This window comes from Caloenas nicobarica, chromosome 1 (assembly GCF_036013445.1).
Source record: "Caloenas nicobarica isolate bCalNic1 chromosome 1, bCalNic1.hap1, whole genome shotgun sequence".
NCBI lineage: Eukaryota > Metazoa > Chordata > Aves > Columbiformes > Columbidae > Caloenas > Caloenas nicobarica.
Genome location: NC_088245.1, coordinates 81,547,170 through 81,565,188, shown reverse-complemented (window position 1 = coordinate 81,565,188; position 18,019 = coordinate 81,547,170). Strand labels below are relative to the sequence as shown.

The window sequence follows — 18,019 nt, the reverse complement described above, 5'->3', positions numbered from 1 at the left end:
ATGCTTTAAGAACTCAAAACTCCAAATGTACAAGTTACGTTATCTCCTAAATAATTAGGGGCAAGAAATTCCAAAAGGCATCAAAAACTCAGGCCTTCTGTTGCACTTCAAATCAGTGAAATAAAACCTTGCCATGCAAATTCATGGTGAGTGCATATATACACATAGAAACAGTTAAAGATCATAAATATTCATACATACACTTCCTTCCTGTGTAACCATACTGGAAACAGGTAATGCTAAAGTTTCCAACAAAAATAGGAGGGCGATTGTGCATTAAATGACTTTTCAGTTTCTTTTGGAGAGGAAAACTATCTGGTTTCATATTTTTTTCCCCTTACATTTAGGAAAGTCTCCTTTTTAAAACCAAAAATCCCATACTACTACTGAAATCCTAAATGTATGCAATTTTTACTGTAATAATCAAAGTACTTGGTTTTGACATTTGCACACACATCAATAAACACTGATTATTATACAAAAGATCTGACCAGTTCCAAACCAGTTTTGCACCCATATACTCAGGTGGATAAATACAATGAGTAATGATTCAAAGTTTCTAAGTATAAATCAGTGTAGTATATAAAGGCATTTGGGAATACATGAACATATGTCTAAACCTCACTTCAATATTCAGAGGCTGGGAATGCTTTTATTTTTTTAATGTACATTGAACTATTAAATGTATAGTTTAAAAGATTTTCTCATAAAGGTTCGAGTGTTCCTATTGCATAATCCAATAATACTTTTCAGTATCGTGCAAAGCTGAGCTTATTTTAAGCACTTTTATTTTTAAAAAGGGAGAGTCGTGAATAAATATTACATTGGTTTTGAGCATTTATGTGTTTTGGATACATTTGTTTGATATTATTAAACGTTTCAGATGTTGATATTACTGAATGATGGAATATATAAAAGCACGGGATAAAGTGTAATCTACTGCGTTATTAGAAAAAATTAAAGTAGAGGCTATATTTTACAGTGTCGTCTTTCAAATCTAGCCATGCTGTAAACTGATGTTTGCTGTATGCTCCTCCTGATTTGAAATAGATGAAAGAGAATGAACCTTTAATCACCATGGTTCACACTATGATTGAGAACTCGGCGCTAAGACCGCAACTGTACCAGCAAGTAAGGTCTTGGATAGTGAATGAAATTGCTTTATCATCTGCGAAAATTTTCCTTAGTGACAGTTTTGGTTGTTCCTCAGATTTGTTCATAACATTGGTGTTTCTCTTATTTGCTTTGGAAAACCACAAGTCATCCATGCTTTATAAAATGCTGCAATATCGTTAGCATGGCTTTTGCTGCGTTTTTGTTGTTAAGTATTAAATGTACACTTTTGAATAACTTTTTCTGTCTAGATGATTTAATTAGTTGATGTTTTATGCAGGTGTCCAGTAAATTCATCAAACTTCCAATAAGCTTCCAACATTTGTCTTAGCATGATTCTCTGCAATTAGTGTTCAAAGGTGCTTCTTTCTTTTGACCACTACAGAAGCATGTGAGTGGTGTTTACCTGGTCATTTCTGGCAATTTTGTTTTGTTCTAGGAAGTGGATTTACAAGTTTTTGTTTGCACCTACCAAGCCTTTAGCCACTGAAGAAAGGAAGGATCAAAATTACTTTGATCTGGGGACTGTAAATCCAAAAGGCAGTATCTGTTCATAAAGTCACAGCAGACTTAACCGTGCACACTTACAGAGTATCTAGTGATGGTTGTAAATGGTAAGATGGAAGAAGAATCAGAAATGTGAATGGAAATATTCTTTCTGAGTTGAGACCTGCTTTAACTTATGAGCATGGCCAATACCTATCTGTTGGCACTGCAGTGTCTTAGGGATACTGGGGCTTAATAGCTCCTGTCACATACAGCAAATGTTTAAGTTTCTAGCCTCAACTGCACAAAGATGTTGTTGTTATGTGAATGACTATGATATTTTGCAACATATGAGGTGCACAACGCTGGCTGCCAGTCAGAAGGGAATATCTGACCAGTTCCCTTACACTTGTATTTATGCCCTTGTAAGCCACAATGACAAATAAAGGTTGCATAGTTTGAAGTAAGGGAGGCATTCTGCCACGTAAACCAGTCGTTTATTAGTGATTAATGCTTCGCCATGTTTGTAACAAATGCCACAGCTTAATTTCATGTTTCGTTTTATTTTGGAAGTCAACTCTGCTTGTGATCCAGAAAAGTTGCAAGAAGAACCTCAGCTTTCCAAAGGAAGTTGGGTTGTGAGTGACTTTGATTTCAGGATCATCCGATTTGTGCTCCTATGTGCAAAGCAGGAGCTTTAACATTGAACCTGAAGGAACTCTTTGGGAAAGGAATGGGAGAACTAAGGTGCCCTTGAGCCTTAAATGAAATTGGGTGTTTGGGTTTTGTTTGTTTGTTTTAAAGAAGCCTAGCTGTTACGATTTCTTGAAAGCAAATCAATTCTCTATAATAAGAGTATGTAAGACAAGTAAGTCAACAGAGATGTAATGAACAGAGGTGCTTTGGATGTGTCAGGGTAAACTAGCTCAGCTCCTAATATTAACATCGTCACATTTGAGGTATGGCTGCACCTGGGCTAGCCTGCCCACTCATTTAGGGATACCAAAAAATTCCAGAGCACTGTCTTGATGTGGCTGTACTGTCAGCTAAGGTACCGCTGCACAGCACTGCTGTGACCTCATAGACACACCTGCTGCTTCCTATTTGACACTGAATAAGCACCTTTTTTGACATTCTTGTCAAAGAAACAGCCAATCTAACAGGTCATGAAGACTGAGTAAACTTTTGTCACTAGAGGTTTGGTCTCTTCAGGTCAGAGTGTTTGGCAGGCTTGTGCAGAAGAACCCATGTATTGCATAAGCTGGAGAACAGCAAGAACTGCTTTCACAGCTGAAGTTTCCTCTATGAGATGTGCGTTAGCTGACTTCCAGGAAGGGATATAAAAAAAATACACTCATAACTTCACTGCCTAGGTAGTCTTCTAAATTTCTGTAGTGCGAAACTAACCAGTTTAAAATTCAGGCAACTTATTTAAAGTTTAAACAACATATAATTTTTATTCAAATAAAATAGATTGTTTTTACCAGTCATCTCTCCCACTGCTTTTAAAGAAATGGAAACAATTGGGAAAAGTCTCTGTGTAAGCAACGGAAACATGTTTTGTTGTCAGCATGAAAAAGTAGTTTCTGTTGACCATAACTATTCCTGCGGGTAGGGGGAAGAATCTTTCTGTGCTTTAGTTTATTCAGTTCAGTTTTATGACTGAGCTCATTTAGTATGAAGCAAAGGAAAGCAAGAAAAGCTTGTTTTTAATTAAAAATTAAGGTGTCTTGCTTCCTGTTTGTTTGTAATGGTTAACAGTTCTTTAGTAAAATAGCTAAAATATATACTACTTCATATATGTTATTTATAAGACATTTTTGTTTGTGATTTGTTACATCTTCACAGTTATTTAAATCACTTTGACTTACATCAGTCTTCTCTGCAGACTGTACTGTAAATTTACAATTGTAAGCCAGGGCAATGATTCTATATGTACAGACAAGAAAAATAGAGGCATTTACAGTCTGGACCCATTTCTACCTTGGTTTGTTTGTTTGTTTGTTTGTTTCTCTCTAATACTAGGTCAGAAGTGTTAATCTTGTTTTCTAAAGCAGTATATGCTGATTTTTAAAAGTAGAATTCTCCTCAGTTCCTCTTCTGTCTATGAGTTCCCTAAAGGGGGAAAAATGAAAATCTGAATGCAACAAGCATCCAGGTCTTTGCTTGGATAATTGTTCTTCATACATTAAAAATGTATCAAAATCATCTTTAATTTTTTCCTTCTATAAGGATGGTGAGATCTTGTTTATGACATTCTTTGTCATCATCATCATCATCATCATTATTATTATTATTATTGCAGCTGCATACATTTAAACTGTTATGCATGTTAGATTTTGGGATTTGTAGTCGGAAATATTTTTCAGGATTGGTTATGAACACACGAGATGATTGTATTTGAGCTAAAAATCCTGTATTTCCAATTTGTATTTGAAATGTTATCTGTTGCGTTATGCAAAATTAGAGGAGAATCTTGCTTACTGTGGGGTAAATGCCCATTTGGCCTGCTTCCAGTTAGTAAGAAATACTTTTAAAAAGAAAAAATAAAAGCCCCTTGGAAGTCTGACTTTAACCTCATGTTCCCCACAAAATGTCCTAGGTTATCTTGTTTTAATTTCGTAAGTGCAGTACCTTGCAGAGATGCATACTGTGCTCTCAGGGTCTGAAATTTCCTGCCATATATTTATTGAATCAGAATGGTTTGCAGAATCTGAAAATAGTTTGTAATGTAATGAAATGCTGCTGTCACTTCCATGTTTTTAATATTGGCTGCTTAAACAGGTTAAACCCCTCATGTCTCAAGAGACATTTGCCTAATTTGCATTTATTTGGGAAGAAATTTCCCTTTAAGGACATAGAATCATAGAATGGTTTGGGTTGGAAGGGACCTTAAAGATCATCTAGTTCCAACCCTACTACCATGGGCAGGGACACCTTCTGCTAGAGCAGGTTGCTCAAAGCCCCACTTGAACACTTCCAGGGATGGGGCATCCACAGCTTCTCTGGGCAGCCAGTGTCTCACCACCCTCATGGTGAAGAATTTCTGCCTCTTACCTAATCTAAATCTTCCCTCTTCCAGTTCAAAGCCATTACCCATTGTCCTATCACTACTTGCCTTTGTAAAAAGTCCCTCTCTAAGTTTCTTGTAGGTCCCCTTTAGGTACTGAAAGGCTGCAATAAGGTCTCCCCAGGACCTTTTCTTCTCCTGGCTGAACAGCCCCAACTCTCTCAGTCTCATCTCATCTTATATTTTGTCCATTCTGGCGGATTTATCACTTTTCGGATTCATCTGGTACTGGGATTTTACAGATGGGGACTATACAGTGAGACTATAAAGTAGATGACAAATTCATAAGATGGAGATTCAATTTCTTTCTAACATAAGATGGAGATCCAATTAAGGTCACTACCTTTTCCCATATAAAACACATCTGGCCAAACTCTGCATGTGAAGTTTGCCTTTCAAAAATGAAAAGTTCTCTTTGTAGGTATTCAATGTGCTGCCCTTAATGTTTGGGAGCTGTTCAGTGTATTTCACCATGTTAAGAGAAATGGACTTTTTTGTATTTGAGGAGGCAAATGTCAAGGAACAGTGTAGAAGTCAGCAGCAAGTCATGTCAGTGGTTCAGCAGGTGGCACTCTTTCTCTGAAATTACTGTCCTGGTATTTGTAGGAACGATTTGGAGAGAGAGAGTCATTTATTGAACGTGACGTAAAATACATATCGATAACTTGATCGTTGGAGCTCTTATGATGCGTTCTCCAGGGTTATGAAGTTGTTAAGCTTGTTTGTAACGTTTATATTTTGCCTGCTGCAACTCCTCTCCTAATTCCAGTAGGATGCAGTAGCATTCTACACTTTTTGCCATAAGCTGATGTATCGGTGTGCTGTGGAAAGCAAAGTTGCTGTTTTGTCAGAGGTGGATTAAGCGTACCTTACTATTTTTAGAGGTTTTGCATTAAATCTCTGTAAAATGTTGCAGCAGAAATGTTGAAATGAAGTGGCTCTCTAACACTGCCTGTTGTGAGAAACTAGTACTGCTGACAAAAGCAAGAAGGTGGCAGCAATTTTAAAAGAAGATAGGGTTTTAATAAGAAGAAATAGCATGCGTATAGTATTCTTTGAAAATGTGTGTTCATTTTCTGAATACTTAAAATATATTCCTTTTAGAGGGTAGGCAGGGATAAGGATGCTGAATGGGCAAGCTATTTTAAACTCTGCTGTAATTAAGGTTTAAATGCCAAAAAAAAAGTGTCTCGTTAAAAAAAGAAAAAGGTAAAAAATACTGGCTTGAAAAAACAACATTACATTCTTCCAGGTGAGCTATACAAAATGCTGAGCAGTCTTGGGAAGATGTATTTATCTAATAGGGGATAATCTTCCTTTTGTAAAATCTTTCTGTTGTGAAATGTAGCTAGATTTTCTCTGTAAGTTAAAGACATTTGGCCATGTTTATGAGTTTCTTTGAAATATTTCCATTCCTCATTTTTCTCTCATTGTGATAAAATCTACAGTTAAAAAACACAACTCCGCAACAGTAAGAGTTTAAATAGATACCTTAATTTTTGTGACATTCATGAGGTGCAAAAGTGCTGTGGCTTTTTTCATATTCCAACGCTCATTTTCATAAAATGTCCATTTCAAAGAAAGTTACTGTGTGGTTTTAATACACTATACATACTTTTAAATTGTCACCAGGTGCATTTGCATGAGGTATGTGGACATAATGTCTTGAAATGAAACACTTAAGTGTGTTGAAGATTTACTGTATGTTTGGAATGCTTGTCTGATTAACCCTTCCCTAGTCCTTTTATTTCTAAGTGTCCTTTAACATGGACTTGTATTTATGTAGTCTTTCTTGCACTATTAAGTCGCAATGACTTAATTATAACAGGTACATGAAAGGAAAGCATCTATGTTGGGACTAAATGCACACATGTTTTTAGTTAAATAGAATAAAAAGGTTGATAGTGTTATGCCAATACTTGCCGTATAGCATATTAAGTAGTTACTGTATGTTATAATCCATTCTAAAATGGGGTACTGTCTTTTTTCAGGTAAAATATTTTTAAATCTTGTTACCAGCCAGTTCAGAGACTGAGTTAAGAACTTAACGTGAGGAGCTGTATGACAGTAGTTTGAGGGTACCTTACATACTGACTGGCTTGAGGAGACAAGTTTGCCTAGGTCCAAAGATAAAATAGAAGGGCTCCCACTTATGGCATTTCTCATAATACTCTCTTGGAGGGAAGGGAATCCATATGCCAAAGTAGGCAGAAAGGTATTTGGTGGCACTTATTGGTCATATGTCTGTAACAAGATATTTCACATGTATTTTGCATACTTAGGTCATTGTGTTCTGATTTCAGATTCACATCAGAATATCCTCGTGAATACACTTGACCTTAGTGGGCCTAGAATGGTTAATTCCAAGTAGAATGAGCCCCTGTGTTTAGAATGCACATAAGAAAATGTACATAATGACGTATGACTGTGTCTAGGTGTACTCTGGCAGTTTCATCTTCCTGCATAATCCATGTTTGAATGAGTTAGTTTTACATCTTTAAAAATCCAGTTTGCATTAGAAACATAACCTGTTCAGTTAATGCAGCTTTCTACTGACAGTCTGCTTGACATTCCGTTTACTTACCTTCATTAATATATATTGGCTAAAAATATATCGTTCAGTGTGGTATGTTTGACTTCCAAGCAAAAGCTGGTTTCTGCATTCAAACTCTTAAGCTGAACAGTAGTTTCATTTTCATAGTCCAAGTAAGTTGTTTTATGGCAATATTATTCTTCCTTATAGTTAACACAAGAAGAATGTAGGGGTACACTATACAAATATAGAACTGAAGAACTGGATATTGATGTAAGTCATTTGTATTTCTTCTTCCTTGGAAATGTTGGTATCTCTCTCTTTATTTTGATAATAATTTCCCCCTTGAATTTGAGTTTGAAACATATAGGTGATTACCAACAGAAATTGCTTTGTGAAACTGAGGGGCACAAGACTCTTTTTGTAATAAGCTTCTAACTTGCAGGAAGTATTACATTTTGGACTGAAATTTCAAGAATGATATCTGTTCAAAGGTGGATTACTTCTAGAAAGGAATTAATTGCTTTGGAAGGGAAAAACTCTGTAGTTGTAGTTCAGTTATAAGCATGAGAGATGTAATTTCTCAGGAAATACGACTGATATGCCAAAACTGAAATTTGGCATGAGTAGTTAGCGTTTAGAGTACGGGGTTGCTAGTTACTAAAGAAAAGGGGCTTGGCGTAAAATTGGTGGTGAAAAATGCACACATATCGTAAGACTGTATATGCATAAGTAGGCGTGTCTAGTCATTCTTGCACAATGCAACTAGGAGTATACATAATGATTTAAGGGTTCTTATTTTAAGGGTAAAAAAGAAAGCAGGCTTCTAGTGTTATCTTAAAGAGAGCAGGACATACTGAACCAAAAACGTTGTTCAGATAGAAAAGTAAACTGTTTCAAATTGGTTAGAGTGCGCTGAACAGTTATCTGGTGAACCTGCAGCTGGTGTGGAATAGTTTTTGTCATAACCAAGCCTCGACTAGAGCTAAAACAGAGCAGAGCATGGATAGTACTAGTAAATAACTATTAAAAACTACCACCTGAAATAAACCATGGGAAAGACTGTGAATGTGTACAATATTCTTTATAATACTGAGGAATATGTTAATTAAAATGGTATTTAATACCTGTTATTAAGTTGTAAAGGTTTAGCTGTGGAATCATAAATTATATGTTTTGAGCCATGCTGTTGCAAGTTATAGTAACACTTATTTCATAGTGTCTTAAGGGGGTTTATTAAGGTTAATTTGAAAATGCAAGACTGATACCTTCATAATTTTAGACTACGTATTTTGTAGTAGTATTTTACATAGATTCATGTAATGAATTGATCAAGTTATATTTTGATTACTGAAGATGTTAAAATGAAACCCTAATTGCTATCATTTTCTCTTACATACCAGGCTAAGCTTAGCCGTTTGTGCGAACAAGATAAAGTTGTACAAGCACTGGAGGAGAAGCTTCAACAGCTACACAAGGAGAAAGTAGGACAATCGTATTTATTACCTAAAATGGATGTTAGTTTACGTGCTTATTTTCAGAACATTGATAACTGAAATAAAATGAAAATCAGGCCAATGATGCAGAACATTAAAAATATTTTTTTTTATTATAATAGTACACGCTTGAGCAAGCTTTGCTATCAGCGAGTCAGGAGATAGAAATGAATGCAGATAATCCCGCAGCCATACAAAATGTAGTCTTACAGAGAGATGACTTGCAGAACGGACTACTTAGCACTTGTCGAGAAGTATCACGAGCTACTGCAGTAAGTAATACGTTCTTGCCAGTAAAACTCAATGAACCATTAAACGATTATCTTCATGTTCATATTGTTATTTGGGTTGTCCTTGGTTATTTTTCCTTACATTCCAACAAAACTCAGTTGTCTTTCACTTGATTGTATTTTTGTCAAAGTGATCTTTTCACTATAATCACTGAGTAGTCTTTTTTTTTTTTTTTTTTGGTCAGGAATGAATGCATACTTTAATTGGTGTGGTAATTTTCATCTTTATAATATGAAAAATTGATTACAGAAGAAGTAAATAATGCAAATAAGGTATTTTATATGATGGCAAAACAGTGGCAAGCACAAACTTCATCAGATATTCGATCAGATAGGTGACTTATTTTAAGAAAAGCAGCTGCAGAATGTAAAGAAGAAAAGATAATATTGTCAGCAGACAGTATATTTAAAAGATCTTTCAAGTTATGTGCTTTTGCACTTTCGCACTTTCAAACACCTTTAAAAAAAAAAAAAAAGGAAGGGAATTGCTATTTACTGTCATTTCCCACTTCATGATGGTTTCTACACCAAAATGACAAGGCAAAGAATAAATTTTGCCTATTTACATATATATCCAAAAAGGTATTTCAGTGTCAAATTCCAGTGGTTTGCTGTGGTAAAACTGATACACAGTAGGCCCTGAAATACTGGTTTTAGTCTGAACATTAGGCTATGTTGTAAAAGGAATTGGTTGGACAAGGAAAAGGGAATCAGGGAAAAGGAAATCCTCAAGATATACTTTCCTTCATTAACTTTTTAATTTATGCTAAATTGAGTAAGTTGCTTGATGTAGGCTTAAAATGTGAAATGGCAGAGCTGACTTCAAAGAAGATTTTCTTTTTGCACCTTCTCCCTTCTGGTGTTTGTTGTTTCACATATGTAAAATAATGCTGTATTAGCAGACCTGGGGCCTTCACTGGTAACCTTACAGGCAGGGTTGGATGACTGACATTTGTCTTGCGTAATACATTGTATATACACGCACATGATGTGCGTTCACCCATATGTATTCTATGTGGTAAAAGAGACAAATTTGCTCCATTTTTGTAGGTTTTTTGCCTCGGTGGAAGGACAGCTTAAGACCCACAGGCCTGCTGACTATAAAGACATATTCTGAAGATTTTGCCCTTGCCTATCATTTTTCTTTGTGGAAAGGCAAAATGCTGTTTATTTGAATTCCATTCAGAATCGCTAGAAAATCAAAAAGCTCCTTAAACACTGCATTTTCTAAAATACATATTTATTTATTGGTGATATCTACCTATGCATTATTTCCTGAAGTTTCACGTCACCGAATAAAGAGAAATAATTTTTTTTTTTTGTTACTTGAGTGTGCTTCTGTAATTCTTTACTTTTGTTGTATACTTAGGAACTGGAAAGAGCTTGGAGAGAATATGATAAATTGGAGTATGATGTAACTGTAACAAGGAACCACATGCAGGAGCAGCTTGATCGGCTTGGAGAAATTCAGGTGTGGCATAGGTCTTTAAAGTGCACTTAAGTCACTTTCATTTTCTGTGATTTTGTTTAAAAACTACACAAATGAAAAAACGGTGGATATGTGATGCATCAACTTACAAGTTTGTAAGTTCCGAGGAAGTCTTCATTTTTCCTATTTTGGAAAAACACTGATTTTCTGTGTCTGGAAGCCTCTTCTTTCTGTTTCAGTGGTGGTGTCCAAAATGGGGTAGTTTTCTCAGAACTTAATTGCTATGACAGTCATATTAAATCTTCACACAAATCCTTCTATTTAATGGAATATTTTAAAGTGTAATTAAATCATTCTATCCGAATAAATTATGATTCAAAATATTCTAGGCATTGCTTCAGATCTTACAAATGAAGAGTTCTGACGCGTATCTTATTACCTTACAGCTCTGTCCTGTGGAGGATTGGACAGCTAGCATAAGTTCTGAATTTCTAAGGAGATCTTTCTGTGAGACGCACACACAGATGTGCATACATTATATAGAATAGGCAGATGGGTGTGGTCCATGCTGGGAGGCATTAAAGGCTCTTTGCTCCAGGGATTGATCTTCTATGCAGCTATGAAAGGGAGATTACAAGAAAGCCCAGGAGCTGAGAAATTTGTGTTATGCAGTCCAAAGCATGCATGACTCTGAATGCAAATAGGCCCGGAGTTCATATACTAGTATGCAAACGCCATGTTCATCTCCTGCTATTTTAGGACTGGAACTGATGCTTCTTTTTCATTTGTTGTATGCAGGTCTCCTGCGCAAAGTTTGCTTGGATTTTCTTTCAAGACAGTAAATACAATTCTGTTCTTAAGTGGAGTTTGAACTAGCAAATTGCTGTCAACTTGACACTATGAAATCTGTTAATCTTACACTTTTTGTTTCTGACAATATTTGAATGTTGCAGTTTTATGGCAGAGTGTCTGTCAGTACTGCATTTTATTTTCCTTCATTGGGAAAGGATATACAGCGTAGCCAAAAGAAATAAAAAGGTTTTCTGTTTTTTTCCACTCGCAATGTATTCTAATTTATTGCCTATATATGCTGTTTATTTACTGGCAGACTGAGTCAGCCGGGATACAGCGTGCTCAGATTCAGAAGGAACTGTGGAGAATTCAAGATGTCATGGAGGGTTTAAGTAAACATAAACAGCAAAGAAGCTCTTCAGAGGCAGGTAAATATTGTTTTTATCTTGTAGGAAGTGGGATTGCATCCTATACATTTTTAAAGGATAAGCTCCATAGTTGCTTTTGTATGTTTGAAAAAGTGGTACAAATGCTGAGAAAATAAGAAAGCAATCATCTATTTTACATTGATGCTTTGTATATTTGTTTGCTAGCAACAGGTTATAATTCATATTTTAAAAGCTGTTTATTGAAAACAATTTTTCTCTTTCTTTCTGTATCTTTCCCCCTCCCCCAAACAGGCATCATGGTATCAAGGACATTTTCAGCTCTTAAATATAAAAATGAGGTATGGTTTTAGCATATTTACCATTTTAGCATAACCGAATTTCTAATATACCTATGATAAAAATGAACATTATTATAATTGTTTTAAGGATGACTGAAGTATGTATTCAGTGTGTTTCTGTGAAAAGACTGCATTATGAATTGGTTTTAAAGACTGATATCTCCACTAGTAATTCTAGCACTTCCATTTGTTCTGTGTCTTTATCTTCTCACCGATATGTCTCTTTTTTCCGTTTCTCACCTTTTCCTCTCCCTAGTCCCTTACCCTAGAGATACAAACCCTGATTTATGGATTTTTTTTCTACCCACCACACTTCTCATGGGAAGAAATACATTGCTTTATATGTCTATTCACGTATTGAGCCTGGTTCTCAGATGGCCAGAGCACCCACAAGACCAGCTGAAACTGTGGGCGCTCACAAATGTTCAATTCCTCTGAAAAACGGGCTAGAAGTTACAGTTTTAAAGGGACATTGTCGTTGTTATCTAAAGTGTCTGCAATATACATCTGGCTTACGGAACTTTCTAAAAGCTTAATTTATGTACAAATCTTTAAAAATATACCGAATTTAATTTTTAAAAGAATGATTCAGAAAGTTCATACATGTTCAACAGAAAATGCAGGTGTTAGAATTGAAAATCTTGATAGGCTGAATAATGAAGCTATTAAAGTATCTCAGTCTAGGTGGTAGTAATAAAAAGGAAGCAAACAAACAAACCAAAACCAACCAAACAAAATCTGTCTTGGCTTTTTTTTTTTTTTAGTGTGACATTGTCCCTTTAATTCCAAAATCTATAGCTGGTGTAGCTATGGTAATATGTTTTTCTTTTTAAGTTATAAATAATTGTAACAGGTGTGCACATCTAAATAAGGTGACTATTCTACAATCTTTAGGAAGAGGAAGTAGTCCCACCTCGTCCTCCACTCCCTCGGTCCTATGACTTTACAGAGCATCCTCCCATAATCCCCCCTCTGCCCAGTGATAGCAGCTCCTTGCTCTGTTATAGCAGGGGCCCAGTACATCTGCCAGAAGAAAAGAAGATTCACCAAGTTCAAGGATATCAGAGAAATGGATCTTACTGTGTAAGTGGCTTAAACTGCCACACTGTTCTTGAAGCATCCCCCTTCCTTTGCACAGTCACAATTTTTATTTTGTCATCTGGCTACTTTTGTCTTATGCTTTTACTTTTGGCTACTTAGTTTTATTTATAGCTCCATCATTTGCTCTTCACGTTTCCCCGTCATATATTCTGTGCATATATAAAACGTCTTAAGACTGAAATGCCTGTATCTGAGTAAATCTCAGAAAACTACAGTCTTATAAAACCCTAAGCTCAGAATCAGTTTTTGCGGAAGCCTTGTATAAATTTCCTGAAGATGATTTAAAAGAAAAAAAAAAAGGCCTCTGCATTTTCATGGCAATTTTTTTCTGTAACTTTTGAAAGTCTGCAGATGTTGTTACTCAAATTAACTACAAGGAAATACTGCTGCAATAGGACTTGAGCAATGAAAGATTGTCTTAAAGTGAGAGCAGAGTCGTCACAAAATAACTGTTTTGAGTCTTAAGACATAAATGCTTGTACAAAATGCCTGTTTATTTACCTCATAACTTGTTGTTCTTCAGGGTCCTGATTATAGGCTTTATAAGAGTGAACCGGAGTTAACTACAGTAGCAGAAGTGGATGAGTCTAATGGTGAAGAAAAAATAGAACAAATTTCGGAATCAGAATCTACTGCTAAAGGTTTGTCCCCAGGCACGGTGGTTACAACCTTTCAGCCTTTTTCACAAGGAATACAAAGCTTTAACTGTGTTATAGAAGCTATATCATCTTTTGTATTTTTGTAGCCTGTCCATTTCTCAATATGATGAAACAGCTTCCATGATAAAATAATTATTTAATTATATGATGAGAAAGATTTCAGTCAATTACACCGCGGAAAAAGCAAACATTACACTCACCAACAACCCTGAAATCTTTATTGACACCATGTCTAATCACATCACTCACATTCCCCACACACCATTCCCTTGAACAATTACCCATTTTATGTTCTTGCCCTTGAACAATTATTCAGTTTTTGAATCAAGCTCCTGATGTTATGTCACTGGAACGTCCGAAAAGGCAGCACCACAGAATTTTCAGGCTCTCATAAGGCAGGGAAACAATGTCTTTTTCTTTTTTTAATCTTGTAATTGTTGAATTGCCTTCTGTCCTCTGATATAATAGGAATAATGATCATGACCTTGGAGTGTACAGACAATAAAGGTCTTTGCAATTGCTAAATGCTTTAGATTCTTCTCTTCATCTAGCTTCCATAAAAGCTACTAATTGCTTGGTAGAGTCTTTTACCAGGAAGTGCTTCTCAATTCTGTTTGTTAAAACACACAGAATAGTTTGTTAAAGGTGACTTGAGGAAAAGCATCTTGAGCACCTCCCAACCTAAGAAGAGATTTTAGAAAAAGTAACTAAACTTCCCCATTTTTTTACCATAATGTTTCATGTTTGCAGTGCCAGCAAGATCACTGCCTTCTGTTCTGGTAGTTTGAGTAAGCATGTATATTGCAGGATGGTGCAACAACACCGCAATTTAACCAAGAACTATGATCACATAAGGATATTATTTTCATCAGAACAGTAGTGGAGGTTTTTAAAACTAAGGTTAGCATACAGTTTGGGTGTAAACAATGTAAGTGGCCTTATGATATGTGACATAATTAAGGTTACACTTACCAGACAGTTAGTCAATTCAGATTCACTATGGTATTTCCTGATGTATAATGTTCACTTAAGACAGATATTAAATTTGTTTGAATTTGGTGGTGAAAAATGCAAGGTTTAGCATGAGGTTTGCTAATCACCAACCACCTAAATTGTGGAAGTTGCCTTTCCAACAACATGCGTAGGTTTTATTGATCTGTGATGTTCAGATTATTTATAGACAAGAGGGAAAGTAATTGTCAAGACAATATGAGAAAGCCTATCCTGCCTATGTAAAGCAAACCGATACTTTTTGAGCACCCCAATCTGCTTTCTGTTGTCTTCTGTAAAGACAGAAGTAATTTTTTTATGTAGAAAAAGAGTTATCAGTAAGGGAAAGCAATAATACAATTTCTTCTAATATTAATAACATTTAGGGACTGCAGTGGTAGCAAGCAGTGAGAGGCTTTTTATCTTCTTAAACAACAGAGTGAAGTGGGTTTATTCTAGCTGTGTTTTATCATCCAGTCCACACTTTTGAGCATGTGAATTTTCTAATGGGTATTTCTTGTTCTGGGCATTCGCTTCTAATAACAATCTCCGTGCAGTAGGAAAAACATAACCATTCCTTGTTGTTTGGGTTTTTTTATAGTGCATATGCATTACAACTAAATGCTGTTTCAACAAACATTTTTATGTCATTCTATCTTAACAGTTTATAAGCTGAAAAGGAAACAAATTCAAAGGCAGCTCATCTCTGCAGGGTTTTTTTTTCTTGCTGTTTTAAGAAGTCATACTTAAATGACATCATTTCCTGTTGAGCGTGGTTCTAAGAATTAGTAAACTTCACAAAAAGCTTGAAAATGTTTTTCTAGTTTGTTGTGCACATTGCTGTACTAGACACTTCTCATGTCAGCCATTTCCTTCTTTTTTCAAATGTCAACAACTGAAGATAAATGTTTTAATGGGACTATGTAAAGTAACCCTTACAACTGTCTGCAAGGAGAGGGATATTTATGACCTGAGTGGTACATAAAGGTGACACAAAAGGAAAATGGATTTGTGCTGTGTTTTACCCTTTTTATGTCTAAAGGAGACCCAAGCTGTATTATAGTTCTTTGTTTGAATGGTGGATTTGGCATTCACATACCTCCAGACAATTTTGTCAGCCTATCAAACGATTTGGAGAAAGAGTTGAGTCTTCACCAAGTCAATTTATCCTCTGAAATCTGTGCAAATTGAGGAAAAACAAAGAGAAATAATTTGGCTGTCAAAGAAGACATTATACCTATTTTTTACACAAAATCAGCAACGAAACAGTATTTTTAATAGTTTGATTTCCTGAGTGTATCAAGAAGCAAAAATGAAGCATGTGCTATTCAATTGTATCTGTATATTTTGGTAAATTTTAACTTCTGTTTTCTACCGGCTTAACTACATTTTGGCAGGGCTTCTCTATGTAGAAAAGCTAGTGGTGGATATTGTTATGAGATGTTGAATGTCGCGGGCATCGGGACACAGAATATCCTCAGCTCCCAACCAGGCAGAACCTGGCTGCTGCAATTCCCTGTCCCTGAGCACAGCGAGGTGCAAGGCTGAGGATGTCGTCCCACGGTGCACAAGCACAGCCACAACAAACCACAACAGATTACACAAGCAGGTTTGAGACTGGTGCCATTACAGGCGCCGTATAAAGAAGACCAGCCCTCACGTGAAAGTGGAACAACACAAATGCTCTGATCCTGTTGTCACTCACCACCTAACCAGGCTCAAAGCATGCTAGCTGATCTCATACACATGTAGACACGAGCACACATGTGCACACACACAAATGAGTCCCTCCAAGAGCTGGCCAGACCTATGGTATCTTCATCTGTCAACTCTCAGTATCTCTGGCCTCTCCAGCATCCTAGACGTGAGATCTCTTGGACAGCTGGCTCCCACATTTGCTATTCTGCTTGCCATTTAGTCTTGTCTTAGTTGGTTAGCAGCTCACAGACAGAAGGTTCCTCCTGGGAGCAGGTCCAGATGTATCATCCCTCCAGGAGGCAACCTGCAGACCATCTTTCCCATCTTTGATCCCCAGATGTATGATCTCTCTGTAGCTGTCTCTTACTGACAAGCTAGCCTGGCTTGGAGGTCACTAGCATCTCCCACGCTCTTCATACACAAGAGGGAAAGCACACTCACATGGAAAACACTTTAAAGTTTAGTAAGAAGATAGGACAGACTGCAATGCTAAGGCACAGGTCTTGATCAGGCAGACATACTGACAGATATCTTGTTTATGCAAAGCTATCCTTCTGTTCCTCTTTCTCTTGTTCCATGCCTGTTCTTTCCCATCTACCTTCCCCCATCCCTTTCACAGCCTTTGTTTCTTCCCAAATAAACACCCCACCCATAATTACCTTTTGTTCATTGGTCCCACTTCTACTAAGTTTTGTATCTTCGACACCATTATCTAGGTGAGCTTGGCCGTAACTGGTAGCACTGATACGGCTACCTGGGCACTCTGCTGGCCTTGCACACTCAGTTCACAGCAAATCTCCAGTATGGCCATCCAGTTAGCTGTGAAGTTGGGCCATCTTTCACATAATTCCCCCTCAACCATCTGCGAAATCTAGATATTCCACACGGCACTATCTGACTTTTGTCTGTTTCTCACTGACAAGATGTTCGTGTTTTTCTGTCCAGCAGTTTCTGGTGCCATGTGCAGTATTTTCCTGTGTTCCATTCAGTTACCCAAACCTCAAGCCAGGGTCTAGTCATCTCATCTGCCTGTGTACCTTAACAGACATGATAGTTAGGCTTTAAGATCTTTGCTGTCTTTTGAAGAATAGTTTCGAAGGCTGACAACATGTGTTTTCTAGAAAAAATAAACTGTTTTGGCAATGTTTTGCATAGTGCTTAGTATATTACTTTACTGTTTTGCAGGATCACATTTTCCTGTGGGAGTTGTACCACCCAGAACCAAATCACCAACACCAGAGTCTTCAACAATAGCATCCTATGTCACTTTGAGGAAGAATAAGAAGATAGATCTAAGAACGGTACTCTAATCTTTGAGCATTGATGGATAGCGATGTGTTCATTTCCAAGTTTAATTTCTGTAGTTACTTCAAAAGTTGTACTTATATTTTTAATTCTTTTCACATAAAATTTGCTGTTATAAAAATATAATATACTAGGGTAATGGAGACAGCTGTAGAAAGAATGACGAAATTATAAACATTGTGTATGTTAAACTGCATAAAGATTTTGTTACACTCAAACTGAGCAAGAACTAAGTGGTAAAATAAATCTACCAAGCTACTGAAGTTCATGCTTGAGTTGAAAGGACAGGAAGCATCTTAAAACTTTTGAAGTTTTGGCTTCTGGGGCAAT

The 18,019-nt window shown here is 36.4% G+C and overlaps 1 protein-coding gene across 11 annotated transcripts in view; it reads left to right on the top strand.

Annotated features, from left to right (window-relative positions):
- PLEKHA5 (pleckstrin homology domain containing A5) overlaps positions 1 to 18,019 on the top strand; it is a 168,007-nt gene that overhangs the window by 136,599 nt on the left and 13,389 nt on the right. For 6 of the 11 annotated variants that reach the window (XM_065657359.1, XM_065657625.1, XM_065657276.1 and 3 more), the window contains 8 exons: positions 7,413 to 7,475; positions 8,606 to 8,686; positions 8,821 to 8,970; positions 10,358 to 10,459; positions 11,526 to 11,637; positions 11,890 to 11,936; positions 13,561 to 13,678; positions 17,570 to 17,685. In XM_065657359.1, the coding sequence (XP_065513431.1) occupies positions 7,413 to 7,475; positions 8,606 to 8,686; positions 8,821 to 8,970; positions 10,358 to 10,459; positions 11,526 to 11,637; positions 11,890 to 11,936; positions 13,561 to 13,678; positions 17,570 to 17,685 (789 nt within the window). Of the gene's footprint in view, positions 1 to 1,050; positions 1,132 to 7,412; positions 7,476 to 8,605; positions 8,687 to 8,820; positions 8,971 to 10,357; positions 10,460 to 11,525; positions 11,638 to 11,889; positions 11,937 to 12,830; positions 13,020 to 13,560; positions 13,679 to 17,569; positions 17,686 to 18,019 lie in introns of all 11 variants that reach the window. The other 5 variants (XM_065657030.1, XM_065657115.1, XM_065656890.1 and 2 more) reach the window with 2 other exon arrangements.